This window comes from Tachyglossus aculeatus, chromosome 9, assembly GCF_015852505.1.
Source record: "Tachyglossus aculeatus isolate mTacAcu1 chromosome 9, mTacAcu1.pri, whole genome shotgun sequence".
NCBI lineage: Eukaryota > Metazoa > Chordata > Mammalia > Monotremata > Tachyglossidae > Tachyglossus > Tachyglossus aculeatus.
In genome coordinates, this window is record NC_052074.1 from 51,027,030 (window position 1) to 51,052,731 (window position 25,702).

General features: G+C 44.3%; 1 protein-coding gene across 3 annotated transcripts in view; it reads right to left on the bottom strand.

The window, feature by feature from the left end:
• COBLL1 (cordon-bleu WH2 repeat protein like 1) overlaps positions 1 to 24,600 on the bottom strand; it is a 131,857-nt gene extending 107,257 nt beyond the window's left edge. For 2 of the 3 annotated variants that reach the window (XM_038750963.1, XM_038750966.1), the window contains exon 1: positions 24,508 to 24,600. In XM_038750963.1, coding sequence (XP_038606891.1) covers positions 24,508 to 24,590 — 83 coding nt within the window. In that variant the 5' untranslated portion in view covers positions 24,591 to 24,600. Of the gene's footprint in view, positions 1 to 18,303; positions 18,326 to 24,507 lie in introns of those variants that run through there. The other variant, XM_038750964.1, reaches the window with a different exon arrangement.
• Between the last annotated feature and the right edge of the window lie 1,102 nt (positions 24,601 to 25,702).

The following is a 25,702-nucleotide window of genomic DNA, read 5'->3' on the forward strand; positions in this document are numbered from 1 at the left end:
ATGGACTGTGTCCATTTTGATTAGCTTGTATCTAACCCAGGGCTTAATACAGTGCTTGGTACATAATTAATGCTTTTAAAATACCATTAAAAAATATATCGACACGCTAAACAACATAGCAGAATACCAATTACATTCAAGTTTCTGTTCTGAAGCAGAGTCACCTTGCAGATACTAATGGGTTTGGTCCACTGAACAATCATAGCAGTGATTGTAATAATAATGATGGCATTTGTTAAGCACTTACTATGTGAAAAGCACTGTTCTAAGTGCTGGGGAGGATACAAGGTGATCAGATTGTCCCACATGGGGCTCACAGTCTTAATCCCCATTTTACAAATGAGGTAACTGAGGCCCAGAGAAGTTAAGTGACTTGCCTAAAGTCACAGAGCTGACAAGTGGCGGAGCCTGGATTAGAACCCATGACCTCTGGTTCCGAAGCCCGTGCTCTTTCCACTGAGCCATACTGTAGCAGTGCCAAGCTCTATAGCAAAGAGTTTATCTTTATCCTTCTTGTCCTTTTCCACCATGGCCTAGTGGAAAGAGCATGGGCTTGGGAAAAGTGGATCTGGGTTCTAATCCCTGCTCTGCCACTTACCTGCTGTGTGATCTCAGGCAAGTCACCTCCTTCTCTGTCCTCAGTTCCCTCATCTGCAAAATGGGCATTCAGTACCAGTTCTCTCCCTCCTACTGTGAGCCCCATGTGGGATCTGATTATCTTCCACTAGACTATAGGCTTGTTGTGTCTGTTATAGTGTACTCTGCCAAGTACTTAGTACAGTACTCTGCACACAGTAGGTACTAAATAAATTCAACTGACTGAGTTTAGTACAGTACTTGACACATAGTAAGCACTTAAATATTACAATTATTATTACTTTAATTATAATTGTGTCCACACAGAAGAGAGTACAATCTAGTCATTATTTGCAATCACAGTGCTTTGCACATAGTAAGTGCTTAACAAATGCCATCATCATCATCATCATCATTAATAACTAGATGAATGCAACGTCCCCTGAGCAAGTCTCCACTGGCTATATCATCACTTCCTTGGCAAACGGTTTTGGTAGGATCACGACCAAAGCCTCAGGATCACGACTTCCCTATTGTTCTAGACTGTAGATTCCATCATACACACACCTAGTTGGCCTCTGGTCTGGAAATGAGGATATGAACGGTGGGATTTCATTAGTATTCACAGTGTGGTTGACATGTGACTGATAATCCTTTCCAAATTAAGTCATTTAATTTGTTGTGGCATTAAGTGGGCTCACACCCTAATTTGTGAGCTGACCAGCAGAAAACGTGCAAGCCAAGCTGTCTTCTCTAAGCATCTGGCTCAATTTCCCCAACCAGTCCACCACCATCACTGGCCCACAGCGATCTCTTTTGATCAGGTAATTACAGTGAGAATAGGAAGTGAAGCATCACCACTCTTCCCGGAAAAGTACTACGTCTCCTGGCACTCTGGTTCCCAGGCTGGCCGAGGGTAGACTTGTAGGGTTGTCTCCCCCAAATTTGAGTGGCAGGTGGAAGAGGGCAGGAATCAGGGCATTGATCTCCATTTCCCACTACAACGGTGGCAATTTCTCAATTTTCCCTAACTAGGGCAAAGTCAAGGATCCCAATCCCAGTAGAAAGGAGGAGGTGGACTACATGCAGCTTTCCATCACCTTCTCTGATTTACTTTCATCTCTCAGTATGGTGATGAAATCAAAACAAAGTCATCTAATTGTCCTTTCACCTTCAGCTGTTACTTCTTTGGGGGGACACAGCGACGGCTAGGGGAAAGAGAGAGTCAGGAGACCAAGGTACTAGTCCCAGCCCTACCATTTCCATGGTATGCAACCTTGGACAAGTCTCTTAATCTCTCTGGGCTCAGTTTCCTCTACTGAAAATGGAGATAAGATACTGAGACCCATGGGACAGGGACTGTGTCCAAGCTAACTTTGTATTTCCCCTGCACTTAACACAGAGTAAGCACTTAATAATCACCGCCATTATTATTATTGTAGATAATCAAGCATCCATTTAAAGATGATGTGTTCTTTTAAAGCGTTTGCCCGACAGGTCTTTTTTCTCCTAATTTGGTCCTCAGAGAAAGGAACGGGGGCCAGACTCCAATTTTTGCCAATACCTATTGGGCTCGGCTTTCCTTGGAAGGCTGAAAGGTGAGTTACACTGGGCCCTGAAGTCTGGCTTGTCTAGAGATCTACCAATCGCTTTAAGGGAACTTCTTTTCCTTTTTTTCTGGGGGAGGGGGTGGAGAGAAAAAAATCACACAACCAGAGAATATGTGATCCTGTTTATCTTGTTTAATGGTGGGAATTACCACATAACCTATTCTTTGCCCTTTTTAACAGTATTTAGGTGCTTACTATGTGCCAGGCATTGTACTAGGAGCTGGCATAGATACAAGCTAATCAGGCTGGCCACAGTCCATATTCCACTTGGGGATCACAGTCTTAATCCTCATTTCACAGATGAGGTAACTGAGGCACAGAGAAGTTTAGTGACTTGCCCAAGGTCACACAGCAGAAGAATGGTGGAGGCAGGATTAGAACGCAGGTCCTTCTGACACCCAGATCCATTCTAGACTGTGACCCCATTGTTGGGTAGGGATTGTCTCTGTTGCCGAAATGTACTTTCCAAGCACTTAGTACTCAATAAATACAATTGAATGAATGACTGAATACTCTACCATTAGGTCATGCTGCTTCTCAATCCAAAAAGCACGTATTTTTTTAAGAAATTGAGAAACATTACATGGTTAGTTCATTTCAAAATGAGAATAAAAGATAATATTTGCAAATATTTCAGTCTATTCAGAACTTTCCCCCTTGCTGAAGATTTTAGTCAACCACATAGGCAGGGAAATTTCAAACTGCAAGATTATGTGTGAGGTGGGAACTAGCTGAAAATGTTCCAGCTTTCAAATCTCCAGGCGTCAGCTTGAAGCAATGTTTTCCTTGAAGTCTTCATTGTTCCCCACAGCCCAACCAGAGAACTTCCTTTTCATTGTACTAAGGCTAGATGTGGTCAGAGGACTCAGTGGGGATTCAAAAGGCAACATCTCCGCTCCTCCACAGCCCCACTGGGTAGGTCAGCAACAAATCAAGGCAGCATTGTAGAACCAAGAGAAAAACCTACAGTCTGTCAGCATTACAAAACGGCCATAATTCTAGGCCTATAGTTAGAGACTTGGGAAATGCTCAAATGAAATAGAACTGGAGAGGAAGAATGATCTGGATTTGATCCTCTTAGGTAAAATACTCTGTTTTAGCATTGCATCACCTCTCACCATCACCTCTCACCGGTTAACTTCTGATCAAAATGATTATCATCAAGCTTCCTCTAACTCTTTCAAACTATGAGCAATCAATCCTTTCACTCGATTCTGTGAGCAAGACAAGGCATGCCTTCCTACATCGAAAGGATTGGTCAGTCACACATTACACTTTTGGGGCACACCCACACACCTGGACAGACACTCACCATCATCTGCAGCTAAGTATATATTTGCATGGGATTTTATTGAATTAGGAGGTATTAGTGGTAGCAGAGTTTCAACCTTTTTACAAATGAGAAAATTATGATACAAAGAACTGAAGTGACTTGCCCGGTGTTACTCAGAGACGTACTGAAAGAACCAGACTTGCAACTGGACCAACCCTTGTTTCATATTCTGAATTCTTTGGGGCCATTTTTCTCTACATTGATGTGTCATTTCCATAAATGTGAAGATTCAAGCACATTTAATGATAAGAACAATTAGCCCCAGCTGGCAGAGTTTGATTTCTAAATCAAACAGATTTAGAAACCTGCCCAACCCACGTCCTACTAGACAATGAGAAGGGGAGGTCACTCCCACCCTTTTTCATTCAGTCGTATTTTGAACTTTAATAGTACTCTACGTGTCAGGATGCCTTTTTCTAATATCTTCAATATAAGAAAAACAATTCCATGACTGAAAAATCCCTCCAGATTGTCTTGGTTTTTGTAATATTTTGCCTCTTGAATACATTTTCTATATCCCATTCTTGACACCTTTATTTTCATTCTGACCTCCATCACTTGGAAGAATACCATCCCCTTAGGACAATAAATTTAAATGAATCACATCCATTCTCCTTTAGCCCCGATACATTTTTTTCACATTATCACCCTCCCATCCACAACTCTAAATCTTCAAAATGGTTTTCTTGATTTTGCTCTCACTGAAATTTCATGTATAAGGGTGCACTAATAACCCTCACAAACTTTGAATGTAATGAAGTTCTGATTTCAGGCAGAGCGCACTTTATTGGTACAAACCCATGCTAGTGAATCCAGTAAAGTCAAGTGCACCTGTCCATTCGCCAGACAATTGCTTGATACTGTTTATATTTAAATGGGTTCAATTTTAAAAAACAACACTAAAATGCCTTTTGGGACGCCTCCCACATAAACGGGTTCAAGCTTTCATTACACTGCAATGATTCTTGATATGATCTGGCTTGTAATCTCAACTTGTTTTTTTTGCCAATGGAAAACATTCTGAAATAAAAATAAATTTGAGGAATATTGCACAAAGCTGTTTCCAATTACGTTTTCATCACTTCAAATTAAACGGGGGAAAATACATTACTGACAAAACATGGAGACAGTGGCACACATATTGCTTTCCACACTTTTCGGCGACCGTGTGCCTGACATCTTAATATCTTATGATACTAATGCTTCCACAGATGAGGTCATTTGCTCTGTTAGCCAAAGGAAATAAGTTTTGCAATTTCAACTTTATCTCTGGTGGGCATTTTGGTTCACAGCAGAAGACAAATGTTCTCCCCAGCTGAGGCCCAGAGCTGAAGGAGCAGGGTGCTGACATTCTAGACCTAAGTGAACTGGCAGAACTCTCAAAAATTCTCATTCAATACCTGCCCACACAATGCCTGATCTCAATGCTGAGATCCCAACCCTCCTTCAAATCACATACTGTGCAGTAGCAGCCCACATGCCACCCTAACAAATTTTTTCATAGGCATTCCAACTGTTAAATTACAATCTACAATAATTTAACATCCCAGAGAGAACACGTCCAAAGGGTTTTGCTTGCCGCATGACCAAAATGAAGATCCAGCTTCCTTAAATGTTTTACTTATCAGTCGTATTTGTTGAGCACATACTGCATGCAGAGCACCATACTAAGCACTTGTGAGAGTACAGCATAACAGATTTGGTAGACGTTCCCTGCTGCAAGGATTTCCACTGCTAATGAACTTCACATTTCTTTCCTGAATACCGCTGCAGGGAACAAGAATAGTAAGAGAATCGCATACCAAGAATGGAATTTCATAATTGAGCATTCACAGATTAGTTATAACTCTAAAACTTCGGCACAGGTGTCACTTGACTGTTTCCTGGCAACAATGCATCAGTAAATGGCTCCAAAGAGGAATCTAAATTACCCAGTTTGATACTGGGAACAGTTGACCTTATTTAGTCATCCAGATATGATGTATCTTTTGAATTTACCAGAGAACAGATCTGTATTCTAGATAATTTTTCCCAAATTACTAAAACCAAATACTGTAATAATCCATGCTGTGAGGAGTTTCTTTAGCAGCATGGCATAGAGAGGCACCATGGCATACTGGATAGAGCACAGGCCTTGGCGTCAGAAGGTCATGGGTCCTAATTCCAGCTCTACCACTTGTCTGTGTGACCTTGGGCAACTCACTTCACTTCTCTGTGCCTCAATTACCTGATCTGTAAAATGGAGGTTGAGACTGTGAGCCCCATGTGGGACAGGCTCTGTGTCCAACATAATTTGCTTGTAACCACCCTAGCGCTTAGTACAGTGCCTAATACCATTATTAATATTATTATTATTGAATTAATAAACAATGTGGCTCCCTTTCAGCATTGTGGCTGAAAAATGTTAATGTGTGGCAGATAACTGAAGGAATTAATTCTGCAGTTAAAGGCTCTAGGGAGCTGAAGTAATACTTGACACTCTTGTTCCATCTAGGTTGAGTCCCCTTTGTATGGAATTGACTCTCAAATTTTGTATTTCCTTAAGCTGTTTAAGCAGCATGCCCTATTGGAAAGAGCACACACCTGGAAATCACAGGGTGTGGGTTCTAAACCCAACTCCATCACTTGTCTATTGTGGGAGCTTGGACAAGTCACTTAACTTCTGGGCCCCAGTTTCCTCATCTGTAAAATGGGCTTTTTATAGAAGTAGCTTGGCACAGTGGATAGAGCACAGGCCTGGGAGTTGGAAGGTCATGGGCTTTGGTCCCAGCTCTGCCGCTTATCTGCTGTGTGACCTTGGGCAAGTCACTTCTCTGGGCCTCAGTTGCCTCACCTGTGGAATGGGGATGGAGAATGGGCCCCGCAGGACAGGGACGGTGTTCAACCCGGTTTGCTTGTGTCCACTCCGGTGCTAAGTGCAGTGCCTCGCACATAGTAAACACTTAATACCATAATTACTATTGAAATCCTACTCTCTTCTACTTAGACTGTGAGCCCCAATGTGGGACATGGGAATGTGACCAACCAAGTTATCTTGTACCTACCCAAGCTCTTAATACAGTGAGTTTTTGGTGAATAATAAGCCGCTAACAAGAAACATAATTGCTAGTAGTAGTAATAGCACCCCAAGGATGCTTTCACACCAGAGGGGAAAAGTGCTTGGAAACCAATTGATCTTCCTAACATATGCTCTTGTCTGAAGTAAATTGTACTTCTTTGAAGGCGGGGGGGGGGGGGGGGGGGGGGGGCATATTTTGCACTGCTTTAATCCACCACTTGTGGATAATGTTAAGGTTTCAATAAAATGTAATATAAAGAAATCCATTATCTACTATTCATTCAATCATATTTATTGACTACTAATAAGCTCAGTCATTTTGCTTCCCAAGGTCCACTGAGACCTCAGGTGTGTCGTGATATATAACTCAAACTAACCCAGCCACTTTGGGGAATTAGCTTTTAAGCTAGATCTGCAATTCAGGCATAGAATACCTGTGGGTTTTTATGTTGTTTTTGTTTGGGTTAGCGTAAAGTTGCTTATACAGTCATATTGCCTGCTATTTGTCAATATCAATAATTAATTTTGCTTTTTGTTGGGGTCAGTGTAAAGTTGTGTACCCTAACCATAATGACTGTTGGTACTTGTCAGTATCAATACTGCATTTTGGAGTTTTTGTTTGAGTTAGTGTAAAGTTGCTCACACTTACTCATAATGCCTGGTATCTGTCCATGTCAATACTGCATTTTGTTTTTGCTTTGGTCAGTGTAAAGTTGTGTACACTAGGCACAATGACTGCTGATATTTTGTCAACATCAATACTCCATTAGCTTCCAGACTACATGGCACTTAGGGGAGAAATTCTTTGGGTCAGGTTTACACTCCTTTCAATCCATATGTTGAGAGGCATAGAACCTCGCCAACTCCCCAGAGCTCTTCCCAGGGGCTGCGTCAGGTCACCGGAATGGGTCACTCATTGAGTGACTGAGAACCAGCTCCAGACAATGGTTTCCCTCGTTTTGTTGAAACTTGGGAAAAAGAGGTTTCCAGGAGCCAATTCAGCTCCCCCCAGGTGTCCTCCAAATGCAGGAAGACGGGTCCAACGCAAGTAGAAAGGTTGCCAAAGGGCTGATTTGCTCTCATCTGCCAGGGATCTATCCTGTCAAAACAGTCATATGCTACTGCAGTAGGTCATCATGCTCCCCTTGGAAGGTGCAAGAATTTGCACAGCCTTGTTGGAAGGCTGTCTGGCAATCAAATAAAGCTCCCACCATCAAAGGCTGCATCTTGGTCCTTTAAAGTAAAAAGATGCTTATTGCTGCAGACACCTGGAGTTTAGGTCAGGTCTGAGGCTCCAAAATACTATCTGCTAAAAAATCTGCATAGTGGGCTTCAGAGATGGGAGAACTAGGTCTCCTCGTGAGAGTCCAATTTTCATTAGGTGGATGACAGATATTATTTTGAATATAAGGACTACTGAACTTGGGCTCATTCAAAACTTTTTTTGAACTACACTATTAGAGGAAGAGAAAACTGGGGATTCGTTGCCGAGAAATGACCTGTTTAGTTAAGATAAAATTGGCTGTGGCTCTAAGTAATGCTACAGTGTTATCTAGGTCACAGTTCTTAAAGATGAGGTTCATAAGCAAAGTTCTAACCCTTTTGGGGGCACTGGTCTGTACTGAGTTTAACTGTTAGTCAAATAAGTCGATGTTATTTTAGCCCTAACTGTTCTGGTAAGCACAACAATATGCCAAAGCCATGAATCGTGCTATGGGCCTAAATGGGCAGCAGGAATCAATCACATAGGTATCGCAGGAGCAAAAACAAGGATATCGGAGTTAGTAACATCAGTATATGTTGTTGGAGAAGCAGCGTGGCTCAGTGGAAAGAGCACGGGCTTTGGAGTCAGAGGTCATGGGTTCAAATCCCTGCTCCAGCAATTGTCAGCTTGCCAGTGACTTTGGGCAAGTCACTTAACTTCTCTGTGCCTCAGTTACCTCATCTGGAAAATGGGGATTAAGACTGTGAGCCCCTCATTGGACAACCAGATCACCTTGTAACCTCCCCAGTGCTTAGAACAGTGCTTTGCACATAGTAAGCACTTAATAAATGCCGTTATTATTATTATTATTATTATTATTGTTATATTGGGGTGAAGTGACCAGATGAATAACTGAATATGTGTATGCACTAATGCTGAGAGTGGATGGCAAAAGCACAGGCTTGGGAGCAGAGGACATGGGTTCTAATTCCAGCTCTGCACCTTGTCTGCTGTGTGACCTTGGACAAGTCACTTCACTTCTCTGTGCCTCAGTTACCTCACCTGTAAAATGGGGATTACGACTGTGAGCCTCATGTGGGACAGGGACTGTGACCAACCTGATTACCTTGTATCTACCCCAGCGCTTAGAACAATGCTTGGCACATAACAAGAGCTTAACAAATACCATTATTATCATTATTCATTTGATCATATTTATTCAATCATATTTAAGTGCTTACTGTGTACAGAGTAAACCCTGAGTCTTCAAGATATCACCAAGCCTACAAACTCATATCATGCCAACTTGTACTTCCCAAGCGCTTAGTACAGTGCTGTGCACACAGTAAGCGCTCAGTAAATACAATTGAATGAATGAATGAATGCCAGCAACACCTTAATCTATTCTAAGTGGACAAAATGTAAAGGAGATGCCCAGATCACATCTTCTGACCCTGAATCCCATCACAACAGCAGAAAGTGCATCAGACATTTGCTATTTTATTCCAGGGCTAGGTTGTAGTAGGAGATTGGGCAAAGCGAGCCCTTTGTCCCCCAAATCCACATTTTAACTGAAGTTTACATTATTTTTAGGAGGATGAATAAGACATTTGCCTTTTTGACACTTGGAATGAAAATAAAGATCAAAAAGTTTAAATGCTTTATTCTTTTCTTGAACAAATGATTGTTATTACTTAGAACTTCACAGAAATGGTATCGCCCATCAAAAACAATGGGCAAATTTTGGTCCAGTCTTGTAGACTTTAGGGTGGAGAACCTGTGGGAAGAAATGGATAAAAATGCCAGTAATTGTCTGCGCAGTCTCACTCCCCTCTCTCTAATCTCACTGTGGGAAGGGAACATGTCTACCAACTATTATGCTGTACTCTCATAAGTGCTCAGAATAGTGATCTGCACACAGTAAGCACTCAATAAATACGACTGATTGATCCTTTCTCATGTTCTCTTGGGGGGAGCTAGTAAAACAAGGACATAGATAGCACTATTGATTAGATGAGCTCTTGTGGCTGTCAGGTTGGAAAACAATAAAGGCTTCAGAAGGGTTTTCCCTTTTTGAAAAAAACACGAGCATTCTTTGAATGCCAACCCAGAGTGAACGTCCATCCCTGAAACAAAAGATGGATTACTTTATATGAAAATAGAAAAAAGTGTGTCTAATTATGATACTACTGAATTGGATCACATTTTAAAAAGATTTTCATTCAAAGTGACTTGGACATCATTTTTTTAAATCACAATGGCGATTTTTAGGAGACTATTGGCCTGGTTAATTTTCTCAATTCTAATGTAAGAGTTTGAATTCAAATCTGGGAATGTCTCTGAGGGAAAATCTCCTGCTTGCTGTGCCTGTGAAACTAGAATAGCATGCTTTTTTCTGGACATTTTCCACAATGATAATAATAATAATAGTATTTTATAAGCCCTTACTAAGTGTCAAGTACTGTTCTAAGTGCTGGGGTAGTTGCAAGCTAATCAGGTTGGATACAGTCCCTGTCCCACATGGGGCTCACAGTCTTAATCCCCTTTTACAAATGAGGCAACTGAGGCATAGAGAAGTCCGGTTACTTACCCAAGGTCACCCAGCAGATAAGCGGCAGAGCTGGGATTAGAACCCAGATCCATCTGTCTCTCAGGCCCATGCTCTATCCACTAGGCCATGCTCCTTGCCAATCATGTGAGCATTCTTCAGACAACATGGTTGGTGGGAAAGAACATAGGCTTGAGTTATTTATACAACAGGGATGATGGTTTGCTCTGGGCTATTCATACTCTCTCACCCAAGCATCTGGGGTGGAATTCCTGTTAGTTTTAATTAAATGATGCTTTTTAAAATGTTTCCCTGAGGTCAGTAAGGCCCATTCTACAGGAAAATAATTACTAGCTGCAGATGAATTGTGTTGACAGTTTAGCAAAAATGGCATGAGACTGGGAGTCTAGAGTTACGCTCAGCCACTGGCCTGTGGTGCGGTCTTGGGCAAGTCACCTGAGTCTCAGTTTCCTCATCTTTAAAAGGGGTATAAAATACCTGCCCTCTCTATCCGCTTCCTAGATTGTAAACCCCAGATGGGACGGGGATTGTATCTGGCACATAGGAAGCGCTTCCCCATACCATAATTATTATGCATCTGCACCTCTACCCCAAGAAGGCACTGTTATTTTAGCCTGAGACACTTTCTTCTTCTCTATGTCAATGAACTAATGTTGAAGGATAGGAGGGTGGTAACTTCCTATGGAGAGAACTGTGAAAGTGATAGACTGCTGAGAAAATCCCCAGCTGCCACTTAGGAGCCAAACAGGCTCCTTTTCCAAGCAGCAAATTTAACTACTTTAACATTGTTATCTTGCTTGGATTGTTGGTTTTGTGATTTGTTGTTGAGCTTTCCAGAGTTTCTGGTCTGCCTTGTTTATCCCATTTGGCTTGTGGACCCATGTAGGAGGGGAACCCTGCCTGATCAATTTACCTTGTGTTTGTCCCAGAGCTTAAAACGGTGCTTCACACAGAGTTCTGAATAAATACCATCAGTACTACTACAGATAAACAGCGAGGGCTTCCTTCACAAAGAATCCCCAATTGTGATCCACAAGTTTCAATTTTTAATCAAAAAACCCTTCGGGATTTGCAAAATGAAAGAAGGTTTTATTTCAGCGATTTTTCCCCCATATTCCCACACAAGCAGACAGGGTTTTCTTCCAAATGTATGCCCCAATATGTGCCATAAAGCATTGTACATCCTGTGGAGTCCTGGAAGGGCAAGGACCATGTCTGATCTATTTACCTTGTACCTATTTGGCGCTCATTCAAACAACATACCTAAATCATTTTAGGTATGTGCTTCATATCAGAGTGGATGAAACTACCGTCCTTCGTTAATTATATAATAATGTAAATCACCAGTCTGAAGTGGGATTTAAGGTGCCTCCTCTCTGCTGTGGTTTTGGACAGGCTAGAAATCACAGGATCTGTCCTGCTTCCGGCAAAGCCTGGGACGGCAGAAGTAGTGATTGCTTTCACAGCCACTAAGTTCACTCTTTTCCAGCTCATATGGGTCACCTACAGGGATGGCAGCAGCTCAAACTGAGGGTTTGAGAAAGTGTTTCGCCCTTTAAGTCAGTCAACAACATGTACTGAGAGCTCACAGCTTCCCTATTTCATTCTTTAAAAGGACCAAACGTACCGCCTGAATCTGGATGAGGAACACATTTTCATTTTTAATCACCCTCCCCATGTTTCATCATGGGTTGAGAGGCGGTAAAACTATTTATAGTTAATCTTTCAACTACGCTGACTTAGCTTCTACAATGTGCAGAGTGGAGTCAATTCTCCAATTATTTGGGGGTAACGTTCTTCAGGAATCCCACATTTACTAGGAACCTCGTTATACCGCTCACACCTTGATTGACGCTGTTCATATGGGCACTAGCACCATCACGTTCTATCCAGACAAATCGGCATCATCGGAAACACATTCTCTAATGCACCAAAACCCCACCTTCTCTAACAAGTCTTCCCCAATTAATATCCCAGCACCCTACATCTTAAAATCCCATCGGCCAATTCTAGCACTCATGAGGTGATTTACTTTACCCATCCTCGGCAGTCTTGTGTATTTGTCTGTTCAATTGAACATTAAGTGATTTATTGGGATGACTACGTTTGCCTCTCCCATTAGAGTGTAAACTCCCTGTGGGTAAGAAATGGGTCGTTTCTTTCTTCTATACTTCCCAAATGCTTAGAATTGTGCACATACCAAGTGGGCACTGAATAGATATTTATACACTCAAAGCATCTACCCAAAATGTGTACTGAAAATAGGCATTATGGAAAAACTGACAGCTCTGTGGGAAGTCTAATGAACAGAGCACAGTCCTGGGATTCAGAAGGACCTGGGTTCCAATTCTGGTCCTGCCACTTGTCTGCTGAGTGACCTTGGGTGAATCATTTCACTTCTCTGTGCTTCAGTTACCTCATCTGTAAAATGGGGATTAAGGCTGCAAGCCCCATATGGGACAGGGACTGTTACCAACCTGATTAATTTGTATCTACTCCAGCACTTAGTACTTACACATTTTAAGTACTTAAATACCATTTAAAAAAAGAATGAATATAGTCTCTGCTTACAATATATAGCTGTCTGTCCTTCATTTTTGAGATGGACATCACCTCAAACCAATGTGGGACTCACAACCCCCACACCCAGCACTGTTTACAAAAAAGGAGGCAGCTTTGTGATACTGCTGATAAATGTGTCCTACAATGGGCCCTCAGTCCCCTTCTTCACTAAGCCTTTGCTGTAAGAGATTTCTGCTGTAAGAGATTTCTGTCAGCCAGTCTCCTTTGTCAGCTGCTGTCGTTTTGTTTGAGACTGCTTCGCTGTGACTTGCACAAGTTTTTGCTGTCCTCTGGACTTGTGAGTGTCTCGTTTTGGTTCCCCACTCAGTGGCTGTTTGCATCCACCTATCTCCTCCTCTACACTGTAAACTCCTTATGGGCAGGGAACGTGTCTGCTAGTTCTGTTGTACTGTACTCTCCCAAGTGCTTAGTACAGTGCTCTGCACAAAGTAAGCACTCAATAAATGCCACTGATTGATTAATTGGCATCTTCTTCTTCTCTTGGATCCTAGCCAGTAGAGCTGTGTTGCTGTGACAATTACCTAAATGCTGAACAACTGTGTTTTAGGATATCACAGTTGGTAATATGGTCTCGCCATTTGAAGTTGAGCGTGGTTCTTAGATGCTGATGACATGTCTTCTGCAGTAGATCCAGGCCTCACAGCCATTCAGGAGGTCAGACGCTACAGCGACCTTGTAGACAGTCAGCTTGGCATAGAGTTTACTACTCAAAGTTTTTTGCGCAGTCTTCCAAAGGTCATGCTGACCATTTTTATTCCCTTTTCTATCCTTACATGTATCTGTTCATCACCCAAGTGTGTTCTATTGTACTCTCCCAAGTGCTAAGTACAGAACTCTGCACACAGTAAGCGCTCCATAAATACAATTAATCGCTCATAGGAAAAATTCTGCCTAGACAGAAGAATCCAGGGACTACTTTGAATTCTGTGCTGCCGACGAAAACCTTCAGATGTGTATAAGACTTTGCAGGTGTAGGTTGGCACGTGACTCCCACTTTCCTCTGACTTGTCGGTCCACTGTGCTCTACTGAATCTGCAGGGTGATTCATCATTTGCTTGCCTTCTTTTGTGTGTCTCTCTACAGCCCAGGCATCTGCCTAGAGCGGTTCCTCAAAGGTTGCCAGTGAAGCTCTTCCCCTGTTAGGCTATTCATTTTCCAGTGGATGATAATAATAATGATGATTGTATTTGTTAAGCGCTTACTATGTGCAAAGCACTGTTCTAAGCGCTGGAGAGGGTACAAGGTGATCAGGTTGTCCCAATGTGGGATATCCCCATTTTACAGATGAGGTAACTGAGGCACAGAGAAGTTAAGTGATTTGCCCAAATTCACACACCTGACAATTGGCGGAGCCGGGATTTGGATCGGAAACCTATACCGATGCTAGCTTGAAGATCTCTCATTGTATTCTGCTTCACCCTGATTATGTTGGGGAAAGGAAAGCAGCATGGTGTAGGGGATAGAACTTGGCCTGGAAGTCAGAAGGACATGGGTTCTAATCCCAGCTCTGCCACTTGTCTGTTGTGTGACCTTGGGCAAATCACTTAACTTCTCTGGACCTCGGTTATCTCATCTGTAAAATGGGGATTAAGACTATGAGCCCCATGCGGGACAGGGACTGTATACAACCTAATTATCTCGTATCTACCCTAGCTTAGAACAGTGCTTGACACAGTGGAAGCGCTTAACAAATACCATCATCATAGTAAGCACTTAAAAAATACCACAATTATTATGATCTAGTGGAAAGAGCATGGGCTTGGGAGTCAGAGGACCTGGCTTCTAATCCCTGCTCTGCCAGTTGCTTGCTGTGTGACTATGGGCAATTCACTTCACTTCTTTTGTGCCTCAGTTCTTCTGTGCTCCATCTTACTTAGACTGTAAACCTCAGTGTTTGACGCACAGTAAGCGTTTAACAAACACCGTAAAAAAAGATAGGATCTCAAATGGGGACTTTTCTCAGGACAGGTGAACTTGCTTAGTAACTTTCAGACGTGGCCCACTGAAAGCATGTCAAATGCTTATTTAAGGTAAGTAACCAGAGTATAAAGGCAAACACAAATGAGTATGTATATAACACAACCACAAAGGTGAACCACCTGGCCTTTGCTTCTACAGCATTGAAGATAGGATGGGACAAAAGCAAGAAAGTTTAGGTAAGTGAGGGTGACATACGAGGAGAGGACAGAGAACCTCTCTGTTACTTAACCCAGTGGCTATAGGTAGCAACCCTAAAGGGAATTGTATAAGGTGATAAAAGGTAATGGTTCTGTAGAACCTGAACCTGAGGGATGACCTGGGGGGCTACCTCTATAACAAGTGTTTCTGCACTTTAGTAGAGCAGAGGGAACTCAATAAACACTTTACATGATAAGAACTGTAAAGCCATTCTCTGTTCCACCCTTAAATGACCCTAACTCCCAATCTGCCCTTCTGCAACTCATGGAAAGATGCAGGCCCTGTTTGCTTCCACTCTCACTAGAATACCCTGATCTTCCCACAACAATTCCAGAGTACCCACTTCTCCAACCCCTAATGAGGCAGGGGACCCCAAGAATCCACTGGGCCAGGCTGTCCATCTTAACTGAGGGGCTAAGGAAAACTCAATTTGTTAGCATTATTAAAAATGTCTCTTTCAATTTACTCAAAGTAAAATCTTTTTCTTGGGATGAGTTAAATGAATAGTTTCCCAATGAATCCTAAATTTCACAAAATGAAAACCATCATTTCAGATGAAAGCACTTGTTCTGTTCAAAAAATTTAAACTGTTTTCTCCATTTTTGCTAGAGCAAAGGAAATGATGCACTTTCAAAGAAAAATAATTCTTAACTAGATAATGAGCTTTAGTGTTAAAAATAAACTGTTGTTGCTTGTTGAACTTAAAAAGTGGCTTTGAATTTGATCTGTCAAACGCAGGCTCACCCTACATTTTTCTGATAGTAACCACATTCATCTGAGGTTCTCTTCATCAAAGGATTGATTTTCCCTGGATAAGCAGAGGCTTTTATCCAAAATTGCAGACATTTGTCCCATGGGAAGTTATCATGGGAAACTTCTCTCTCCCATCCTTGAAAGTCTGTTTTTAGCCTAACAGATGGTAAAAAATTCCACAAAAAAGCCATACTCAAGCCTCAACAGTAACGGTTATATTAGTTCTAAAGGATTTAAAAGTTCTTGGTCCATAATAAATTCCCCTATTGAATCATTTTCTGGTGCATAATTACTAAATTATACTCGATGAAATTTTTTAAAAAGATTTCCACTCCAAAACCTTCTACATAAATATCACAAAATCATAGGGCTAAAATGGAAATAATCAAGTGTCTCACCCAATCATAAAAGATATCTGGCCTTATAAGGCTTTCCATATCTACCTACCCACTCCAAAACCTTCTGCATAAATATCACAAAATCACAGGGCTAAAATGGAAATGATCAAGTGTCTCACCCAGTCACAAAAGATATCTGGCTTTATAAGGCTTTCCATATCTACCTACCCACTCCAAAACCTTCTGCATAAATATCACAAAATCACAGGGCTGAAACAGGAACAGGGATAATCAAGTGTCTTACCCAATCATAAAAGATATCTGGCTTTATAGGGTTTTCTATAACTATCTATATATATGTTAGAAAGGAGGACCCCGAGGGGTCATTTAGCAACCTGCTCTAATGTAGTACTATGGTGTCCTAGATGAATGACCACAAGCCTGACAGTCAGGACAGCCCGCACCCTCCGCTCTTCTGCCGCTAACCTCCTCACTGTACCTTGTTCTCACCTGTCCCACCGTCAACCCCCGGCCCACGTCCTCCCCCTGGCCTGGAATGCCCTCCGTCCGAACATCCGCCAAGCTGGCGCTCTTCCTCCCTTCAAAGCCCTACTGAGAGCTCACCTCCTCCAGGAGGCCTTCCCAGACTGAGCCCCCTTTTTCCCCTCCTCCTCCCCATCCCCCCCACCCTACCTCCTTCCCCTCCCCATGGCACCTGTATATATGTTTGCACAGATTTATTACTCTATTTATTTTACTTGTATATATTTACTATTCTATTTTGTTAATGATGTGCATCTAGCTTTATTTCTATTTATTCTGATGACTTGACACCTGTCCACATGTTTTGTTTTGTTGTCTGTCTCCTCCTTCTAGACTGTGAGCCCACTGTTGGCTAGGGACCGTCTCTATAGGTTGCCAACTTGTACTTCCCAAGCGCTTAGTACAGTGCTCTGCACACAGTAAGCACTCAATAAATACGATTGAATGAATGAATGAATGAATGAGAGCTGGGTTCTAATCCCAACTCCTCTACGTGCCTGCTGCGTGACTTTGAACAAGTTACTTAATTTACTTGAGCCTCGTTTCCCTCATTTGTACAGTGGGGATTAAATTACCTGTTTTCCTTCCTTCTTAGACTGTGACTCCCATGGGGGAGAGGGCCTATGTCTGATCTACTTACATTGGATCTGTCCGAGCACTTACTACAGTGCTTGGCACATAATAATACTAACGATGGCATTAGTTAAGTGCTTACTATGTGCAAAGCACCGTTCTATGCACTGGGGAGGATACTAGGTGATCAGGTTGCTCCACATAGGGCTCACAGTCTTAATCCCCATTTTACAGATGAGGTAACTGAGGCACAGAGAAGTGAAGTGACTTGCCCAAAGTCACACAGCTGACAATTGGCAGAGCTGGGATTTGAACCCATTATCTCTGACTCCCAAGCCTGGGCTTTTTCCATTGAGCCACGCTGCTTCGCTAGTAAGTTATTGTTATTATTGGGATTTACTGAGGGCCCACTGGTTTCTAAATGCTTGGAACAGTACCACAGAAGAATAAATGAACAATGAAACACATTCCCTGCCAACAGTGAGCTTATACTCTATTTTGATTGGGAGGATCGTCTTAATGTCTAACCTAAATCCCTCCCATTGATGTCCAACTCCATCGTGTCTCATCCTGTTCCTGAAGGACATGACAAACAGGATCACCAACAACCACACAACCACCAACCACAATATCTCTTCCCTCAAAACCCTCATCTTCAAACCCTTCTCAGCTTAAAACCCCTACTCCTTTAGCCTTTGCCAATAAAGCAAAATATAATCATTTTAAATAAAGACTACAATTGGCTCAATGCTTAGCTTCTATTTTTTTTATCCTGGTGTGCAGTTTATAGAATCAAAAGTAATAGCAAATATCACTAATAAATCTGCTGAATCAGGAGTCAGGAACCTTCTTTCTAATACTGGTTCCACCTCTCCTGGTTTCCCCTGCAGTGGTTAAAAAATCAGGGTTATTCTAGGTAGGAAACAGCTTCCAACTCAGGGAGCACTACTTAGCCCTACCCTGAAAAAACCTATTCAGAACTTACCCAAACATGAAGTTCAATTTTTGGTGAAGTTCACCATCTTCTTTACTACTGAACTCTTAATTCAGTTTCCACTGAAACTCAATCAGAATTACACAGATTGGACAGCAGTACGGTTCAGAGAACGACAGGGATTTTATGGGAGCCAAGTTACTGACCTACCAAGAAAGGTCATAGATGGTTCTTCCAATGAAAAGACCAGCAACTTCTGAGGTTCAAGTTTCTTAACTTCCTCAGGGAAGATTCAGAAAGGTCAAAAAAAAAAATGTCTACGGTAACTGGTTCAGCAAGTAGAAAGCAGAAGCAGCTGGTAAAGACAGACTAAGGAGCAAAGCTATTTTGGTGCAAGGGTTCTCTTTTTCTTTTCTAAAGCAGCTACAGTGGCTATAATCAATAAGGAGATAGTCAGAATACTTATGTAAGATGAAAACTATCTGGGCAGCCAGAAAAGCTACCAAAAAAAAAAAAACAAAGCTTAAACTGCAGAGGCATGTTTCAGTGCAACATTTTAGTTGGAAAGCACCTTTTTAGGTGAGGACTATAAAGAGGTGGATTGATATAAACCAACTGCACAGTACTAGACTCCCCCAGGTTACCGGTAGCCAGAAATCCAATGATTTTTCAAGTGCCCATCACTGTTAAAAAAAAATGGTATTTGCTTAGCGCTTACTGTGTGCCAGGCACTGTACTAAGTACTGAGGTTGACACAAACTAATCAGGATGGACACAGTCCATGTCCCATATGGGGTTTATAGATTTAATCCCCATTTTACAGATGAGGTGCTTAGTACAGTGCTCTGCACATAGTAAGCGCTCAATAAATACGATTGATTGATTGATTGATTGATTGATGAGGTAACTGAGGCCCAGAGAAGTTGTGATTTGCCCAAGGTCACACAGTAGGCAAGTGGCAGAGGCCAGGATTAGAATCCAGGTCCTTCTTACTCACAGGCCCATGCGCTATCCACTAGGGCATGGTGCCCTCTGAGTAAGAAATGAGTTGCTAGGGGCTTTTTTGATTTTGGGGGTGTTTTTAAGAAGTATTTGTTAAGAACTTACTCTGTGCCAGGAACTGTACTAAGCACTGGAGTTGATACAAGCTAATCAAGTTAGACACAATCCATGTCTCACATGGGGCTCACAGTATTAATCCCCATTTTACAGATGAGGTAACTGAGGCACACAGAAGTGAAGTGACTTGCCCAGGGTCACACGGCAGACAAATGTCAGAGCTGGGATTATAACCCAGGTCCTTCTGATTCGCAGGCCCGTGCTCTACCCACTAGGCTTGCTAGTTCACTCATTCAATTGTATTTATTGAGCGCTTTCTGTGAGCAGAGCATTGTACTAAGTGCTTGGAAAAGTACAATACAACAATAAACAGACATATTCTCTGCTCACAGGAGTGTACAGTCTCGGGTGGGGGCGAGGAAGACCAGCATTAATATAAATAAATAAATGGCAGTTATGTACATAAGTGCTGTGGGGCTGGGAAGGTGATGAACAAAAAGGGCAAGTCAGGATGATGTGGAAGGGAGTGGGAGAAGAGGAAAGCGGGGCTTAGTCAGGGAAGGCCTCTTGGAGGAGATGTGCCTTCGGTAAGGTTTTGAAAGGCAAGGGAGAGTAATTGCCTGTCGGATCAGAGGAGGGAAGGCTTTCCAATCATATTTATTGAGCGCTTACTGTGTCCAGGCCAGAGGCAGGATGTGGGGCGAGGGGTCTGTGGCGAGATAGATGAGATGGAAGCACAGTGAGAAGACTGGCATTAGAGGACCAAAGTGGCTGGGTTGTTGCAGGAGAGCAGGGAGGTGAGGTACGAATGGGCAAGGCGGTTGAGTGCTCAAAAACCACTGGTGAGGAGTTTTATTTCATGTTTTTGTTTGATGTTTGTCTTTTGTTAGTTTCAGGTCAATTGCTAATTAAGAAGTTTTCACAGTGCATAACCATAACTGTCAAACAGAATTAAGTGACCCATTTGCAAAGTGTCTCAAAGAGAGGTTGATCTGAGAACGGCACACCCAAGAGGTAGGTACCTCCTTAGCTCAGGGTGAAATAAAGAAATCAACCAAGTGTACTACAGTGAAGGCTTACTTAGACTGGCCCTGATTTAAATATACCGCCTCCAAGAATCAGTTAATATAACTCAGCATTTTTTGGGTTTATCCAATCGATGATTCATACGTTGCCAATCAGAAATGTCCCAGGGCCAATCAGCAGTAATAGTTGCAAAAATATTCAGGGTGTTTCAAGCATATGAACTTACTAGACTCCTTTGCAATTTGAGGTTTAAAAAAGCAACCACATATCACGTGCAATAAACAGGTAACATCTTGGTTGGTTTTTTTTTACAACAATAAATGAAAGCTTTAAGAGGCCACTACTATAATTGGTTTAAACCACTACCTGCTGGTTTAAACCACTACTTGCTGGTTCAATCTCTCATCCTATCCCGACTGGATGACTGCAACATCCTCCTTTCTAATCTCCCATCCTCCTGTCTCTCCCCGCTTCATTCTATACTTCACGCTGCTGCCCGGATCATCTTTGTGCAGAAATACTCTGGGCATGTTACTCCCCTCCTCAAAAATCTCCAGTGGCTACCAATCAACCTACGCATCAGGCAAAGACTCCTCACTCTCGGCTTCAAGGCTGTCCATCACCTCACCGCCTCCTACCTCACCTCCCTTCTCTCCTTCTACAGCCCAGCCCGCACCCTCCGCTCCTCTGCCGCTAACCTCCTCACCATGCCTCATTCTCCCCTGTCCCACCGTCGACCCCCGGCCCACATCCTCCCCCTGGCCTGGAATGCCCTCCCTCCGCACATCCGCCAAGCTAGCTCTCTTCCTCCCTTCAAAGCCCTACTGAGAGCTCACCTCCTCCAGGAGGCCTTCCCAGACTGAGCCCCCTCCTTCCTCTTCCCCCCGTCCTACCTCCTTCCCCTCCCCACAGCCCCTGCATATATGTTTGTACAGATTTATTACTCTATTTTACTTGTACATATTTACTGTTCTATTTATTTTATCTTGTTAATATGTTTTGTTTTGTTGTCTGTCTCCCCCTTCTAGACTGTGAGCCCGTTAGCGTGTACGGACCGTCTCTATATGTTGCCAACCTGTACTTCCCAAGCGCTTAGTACAGTGCTCTGCACACAGTAAACGCTCAATAAATACGATTGAATGAATGAAAAACTTTTAGACAGAGAGTATTTTTAAGATTTCACAGAATTCATAACACTTTTCAAGGCTTCTGTCTTCTACAAAGTATCTTACAGGGACCAAAAAGATCAACTACTGGAATCACTTCAAAAATATTCTACCAATACAGTTGCCATGGAATAAGACCATGGAATAATAGAATGGGGAAAGCTGTGACACATTCAGAATGGGTCCATTGACATGGGACTTCCTTAATTCTTTTTCCTAGTCTTTGAATTTTTTATTGTTTTCCTTCAATACCTAAACAGCTTTTCTTCCATAGACACATTTTCTAGAAATTACTGCCGGGGGTATATAACACTTGCAATTCCTTACGATGTGTGGATGTTTGGCAACACAGATCGTGCCCATGATTTAATATTACAGTCACTGTTCAGTTTTCAAAAAGACCAGGCACTGACTACCACTGCAGGGTTGAAGATGATGGTATTAAGTGCTTACTACATGCCAAACGATGTTCGGGGTTGATTTGGTAGTGAGATCATCTCGCACTACTTTTTAATGGTATTTGTTAAGTCCTTACTTTGTGCCAAGCGCTGTAGCAGATACAAGATAATCAAGTTGGACGCAGTCCCGTCCCATATGGGACTCACAGCCTAAGCAGAAGGGACAGGCCACCTCACTTCCTTCCTCAAAATGTAAGAGTACTTATCCATATGCTCTGATCTCTTTCACTTCTAAAACCTACAGAAATTCTTTCCATCCAGCCGCTGACTGTACAGTTCAATAACCTGAAAGAAAGCCATGAGGTTACATGTTTCATGATGGCGGCGTGTAAATACTGAAGAGGGGTTAATGGACAATGAAAAAATGAAAAGAGGTCAGCACAGTAAAGCCAGGAAAAAAACAGGAGTCAGACTGAACAAAATGCAAGAATGAATTCACATGCTATACATTTCCTCTACGTAAGCACTATTCTAAAGGGCTTTTTGATTAGTCACATTGTTTTGAGAATTTTCCATGTTTCCCCTAGTGAGCTGCCAATGTTCACATGGGCAGAGTGATGGATAAACATGTTGTGGCTCGCTTCTAAGGAAACTCCTGTCAAGTTCCAGGGGAAAATTACTTCTACACCCATGAAATTAGGGAAAGGGCTACGACTACTCTCCTTCCAAACCACCCTTTCCAATCGTTCCCTCCGGGACTTGACTACCTCTCTGGTGCTCTGTTCCTCTGCCTTGAAACTACCTTTCCCCCTAAAAATACAGGATATGTGAGAGATCTTCCAACTCAGGGGATCCAACACCTTTCCAGCCAGACTCATATCATGCACAGGGATATCACGCATACAGAATCATATCTTAGAGAAGCAGTGTGGCCCAGTGGAAAGAGCCCGGGCTTGGGAGTCGGAGGTCATGGATTCTAATCCCGACTCCACCCCTTGTCAGCTGTGTGACTTTGGGCAAGTCACTTCACTTCTCTGTGGCTCAGTGACCTTATAATAATAATAATAATAATAATGGCATTTGTTAAGTGCTTACGGTGTGCGAAGCACTGTTCTAAGCACTGGGGTGATCAGGTTGTCCTACGTGGGGCTCACAGTCTTAATCCCCATTTTACAGATGAGGTAACCGAGGCCTAGAGAAGTTAAGTGACTTGCCCAAAGCCACACAGCTGACAAGGGGACGGACCAGGATTAGAACCCATGACCTCTGACTCCCAAGCCCATGCTCTTTCAAATGAGCCACGCTGTTACGACTATGTGCCCCATGTGGGACAACCTGACTGTCTCTATATGTTGCCAACTTGTACTTCCCAAGCGCTTAGTACAGTGCTGTGCACACAGTAAGCGCTCAATAAATACGATTGATGATGATGATGATGATGATTCATTCAATCGTATTTACTGAGCGCTTACCGTGTGCACAGCACTGTACTAAGTGCTTGGGAAGTACAAGTTGGCAACAACTGATTACCTTGTATCCCCCACCCTCGCACTTAGAACAGTGCTAGGCACATAGTAAGCCTTTAAATGCTGTCATTATTTATTATTATTATCATTGTTATTGTTGTGCCCGACACAACTATCTGTACCCGAGCGGTGTTTACTCAAATGCCCGGAACAGTAATTATTAGCATTCGGGGCAGGGGAAAAACGTTGGCTTAATGCCATCTAAGTCACTTAACTTCTCTGAGCCTCAGTTACCTCATCTGTAAAATGGGGGTTAAGACTGTGAGCCCCACGTGGGACAACTTGATCACCTTGTATCCCCCCAGCGCTTAGAACAGTGCTTGGCACATAGTAAGCGCTTAACAAATGCCATCATTATTATCGTTATCATCTGACCGAGTGCCACGGCCGCCCCTCGCCCCCTCCCTGCAGGATTTTAACCTGAGCCGGGATTTCGCGGGCAGGGTCCGCCCAAGGCTGGGGTGGGGGACCCCTAGGAGGGAGATCGGGCCAGAAGGGGGTCTCTGAACCCCCTCTCCGTCCCGAGCTGTCACTCAGGAAGCAGCTTGGCTCAGTGGAAAGAGCACAGGCTTCGGAGTCAGAGGTCATGGGTTCGATCCCGGCTCCGCCGATTGTCAGCTGTGTGACTCTGGGCAAGTCACTTCACTTCTCCGGGCCTCAGTGACCTCCTCTGTAAAATGGGGATTAAGACTGCGAGCCCCCCGTGGGGCAACCTGATCGCCTTGTAACCTCCCCAGCGCTTAGAACGGTGCTTGGCACATGGGAAGCGCTTTCGGCGCTCAGTACTGGGCCTCGGCGCGTCGTCAGCGCTTAACAAATCCCCTGATGAGGATGGGGAGGAGGAGGAGGAGGAGGAGGAGGAGGAGGAGGAGGAGGAGGAGGATTCCGGGTCGGGTCGGGTGGGGCCAGGCCGGGGCAGGTGAGCGGGTTGGGGCGGCGCTGCGCTTGCCCGGGACCGAGTGTGCGTGTGACGCGGGGAGGGAGCAAGGCTCGGGGTGGCTGGGGCTGGGGCTCTGGGTTATTGGGGCTTTGGGTTATTGGGGCTTTGGGTTGCTGGGGCTTTGGGTTGCTGGGACTCACCCGGAGGGAGCGGCCGCTGGACAGAGCGGGGGCCCCGGCGCCGCCACCGCCGCTCCCGCCTCCCGCCCGGCTCGGCCGGCCATCCCCGGGCCACGGCGGGCACAGGGGGGGCACCGGCCCGGCCCGGCCCGGCCGCGCTTCCTCCCCGGCGGGCTGGCCCGTTGGCTGGCCGGTGGGCTGGCCCGCTGGCTGGCCGGCTGGCAGACTTGGCCGGCTGACTCGCCCGCCCGCCCGGCCGCTCCGCCCCCTTCTCCTTTCACCTGTAGGGAATCCGCCTCTTGCTCCTCCTCCTCCTCCTTCTCTCCTTCTCCCCCTCTCCCCCTCTCCCCCTCTTCTCCTCTTTTCCTCCTCCCCTCCTCCCCCTCTTCTCCTCCTCCCCCTCTTCTCCTCCTCCTCCTCTTCTCCTCCTCCCCCTCTTCTCCTCCTCCTCCTCCCCCCCTTGTCCAGTCCTCCTCCCCCTCCTCTTCTCCTCCCCCTCTTCTCCCCCTCCTCCTCTCCTCCTCCCCTTCTCCCCCTCTCCCCCTCTTCTCCTCCTCCCCCTCTTCTCCTCCTCCTCCTCTTCTCCTCCTCCTCCTCCCCCCCTTGTCCAGTCCTCCTCCCCCTCCCCCTCCTCTTCTCCTCCCCCTCTTCTCCCCCTCCTCCTCTCCTCCTCCCCTTCTCCCCCACTCCTCCTCCTTACCTCCTCCTCTCCTCCTTCTCCTCCTCCCCTTCTCCTTCCTCCTCCTCACCTCCCTCTCCTTTTTCTCCTCCTCCTCCTTTCCTCTGTCTCTCCTTCTCCCCCTCTTCTCCTCCTCCTCCTTCTCTCCTCCTCCTCCTTTTCTCCTTCCCCCTTCTTCTCTCCTTCTCCCCCTCTTCTCCTCCTCCTTTCCTCCTTCCCCCTCCTTCTTCTCCTCCTCCTTTCCTCCTTCTCCCCCTCTTCTCCTCCTCCTCCCGTCCTCCTCCCCCTTTCCTCCTCTCCTCCCCTTCTCCTCCTCTTTTCCTCTTTCTCCTCTCCTCTCTCCTCCTCCTCCTTTCCTCCTTCTCCGCTCCTACTCCCCCGCTCCTCCTTTGCTCCTCCTCCTTTCTTCCTCCTCCTTCTCCTCCTGCCTCGGCACCCGCAGATTTCTTCCCCCGGGAACGGGGCGATTGGGCTGGGCTGGGCGGCCGTGGCCCTGCCGGTCCGCGGGGTTTGGGCGCCTCCCCGGGAGCTGGAGCG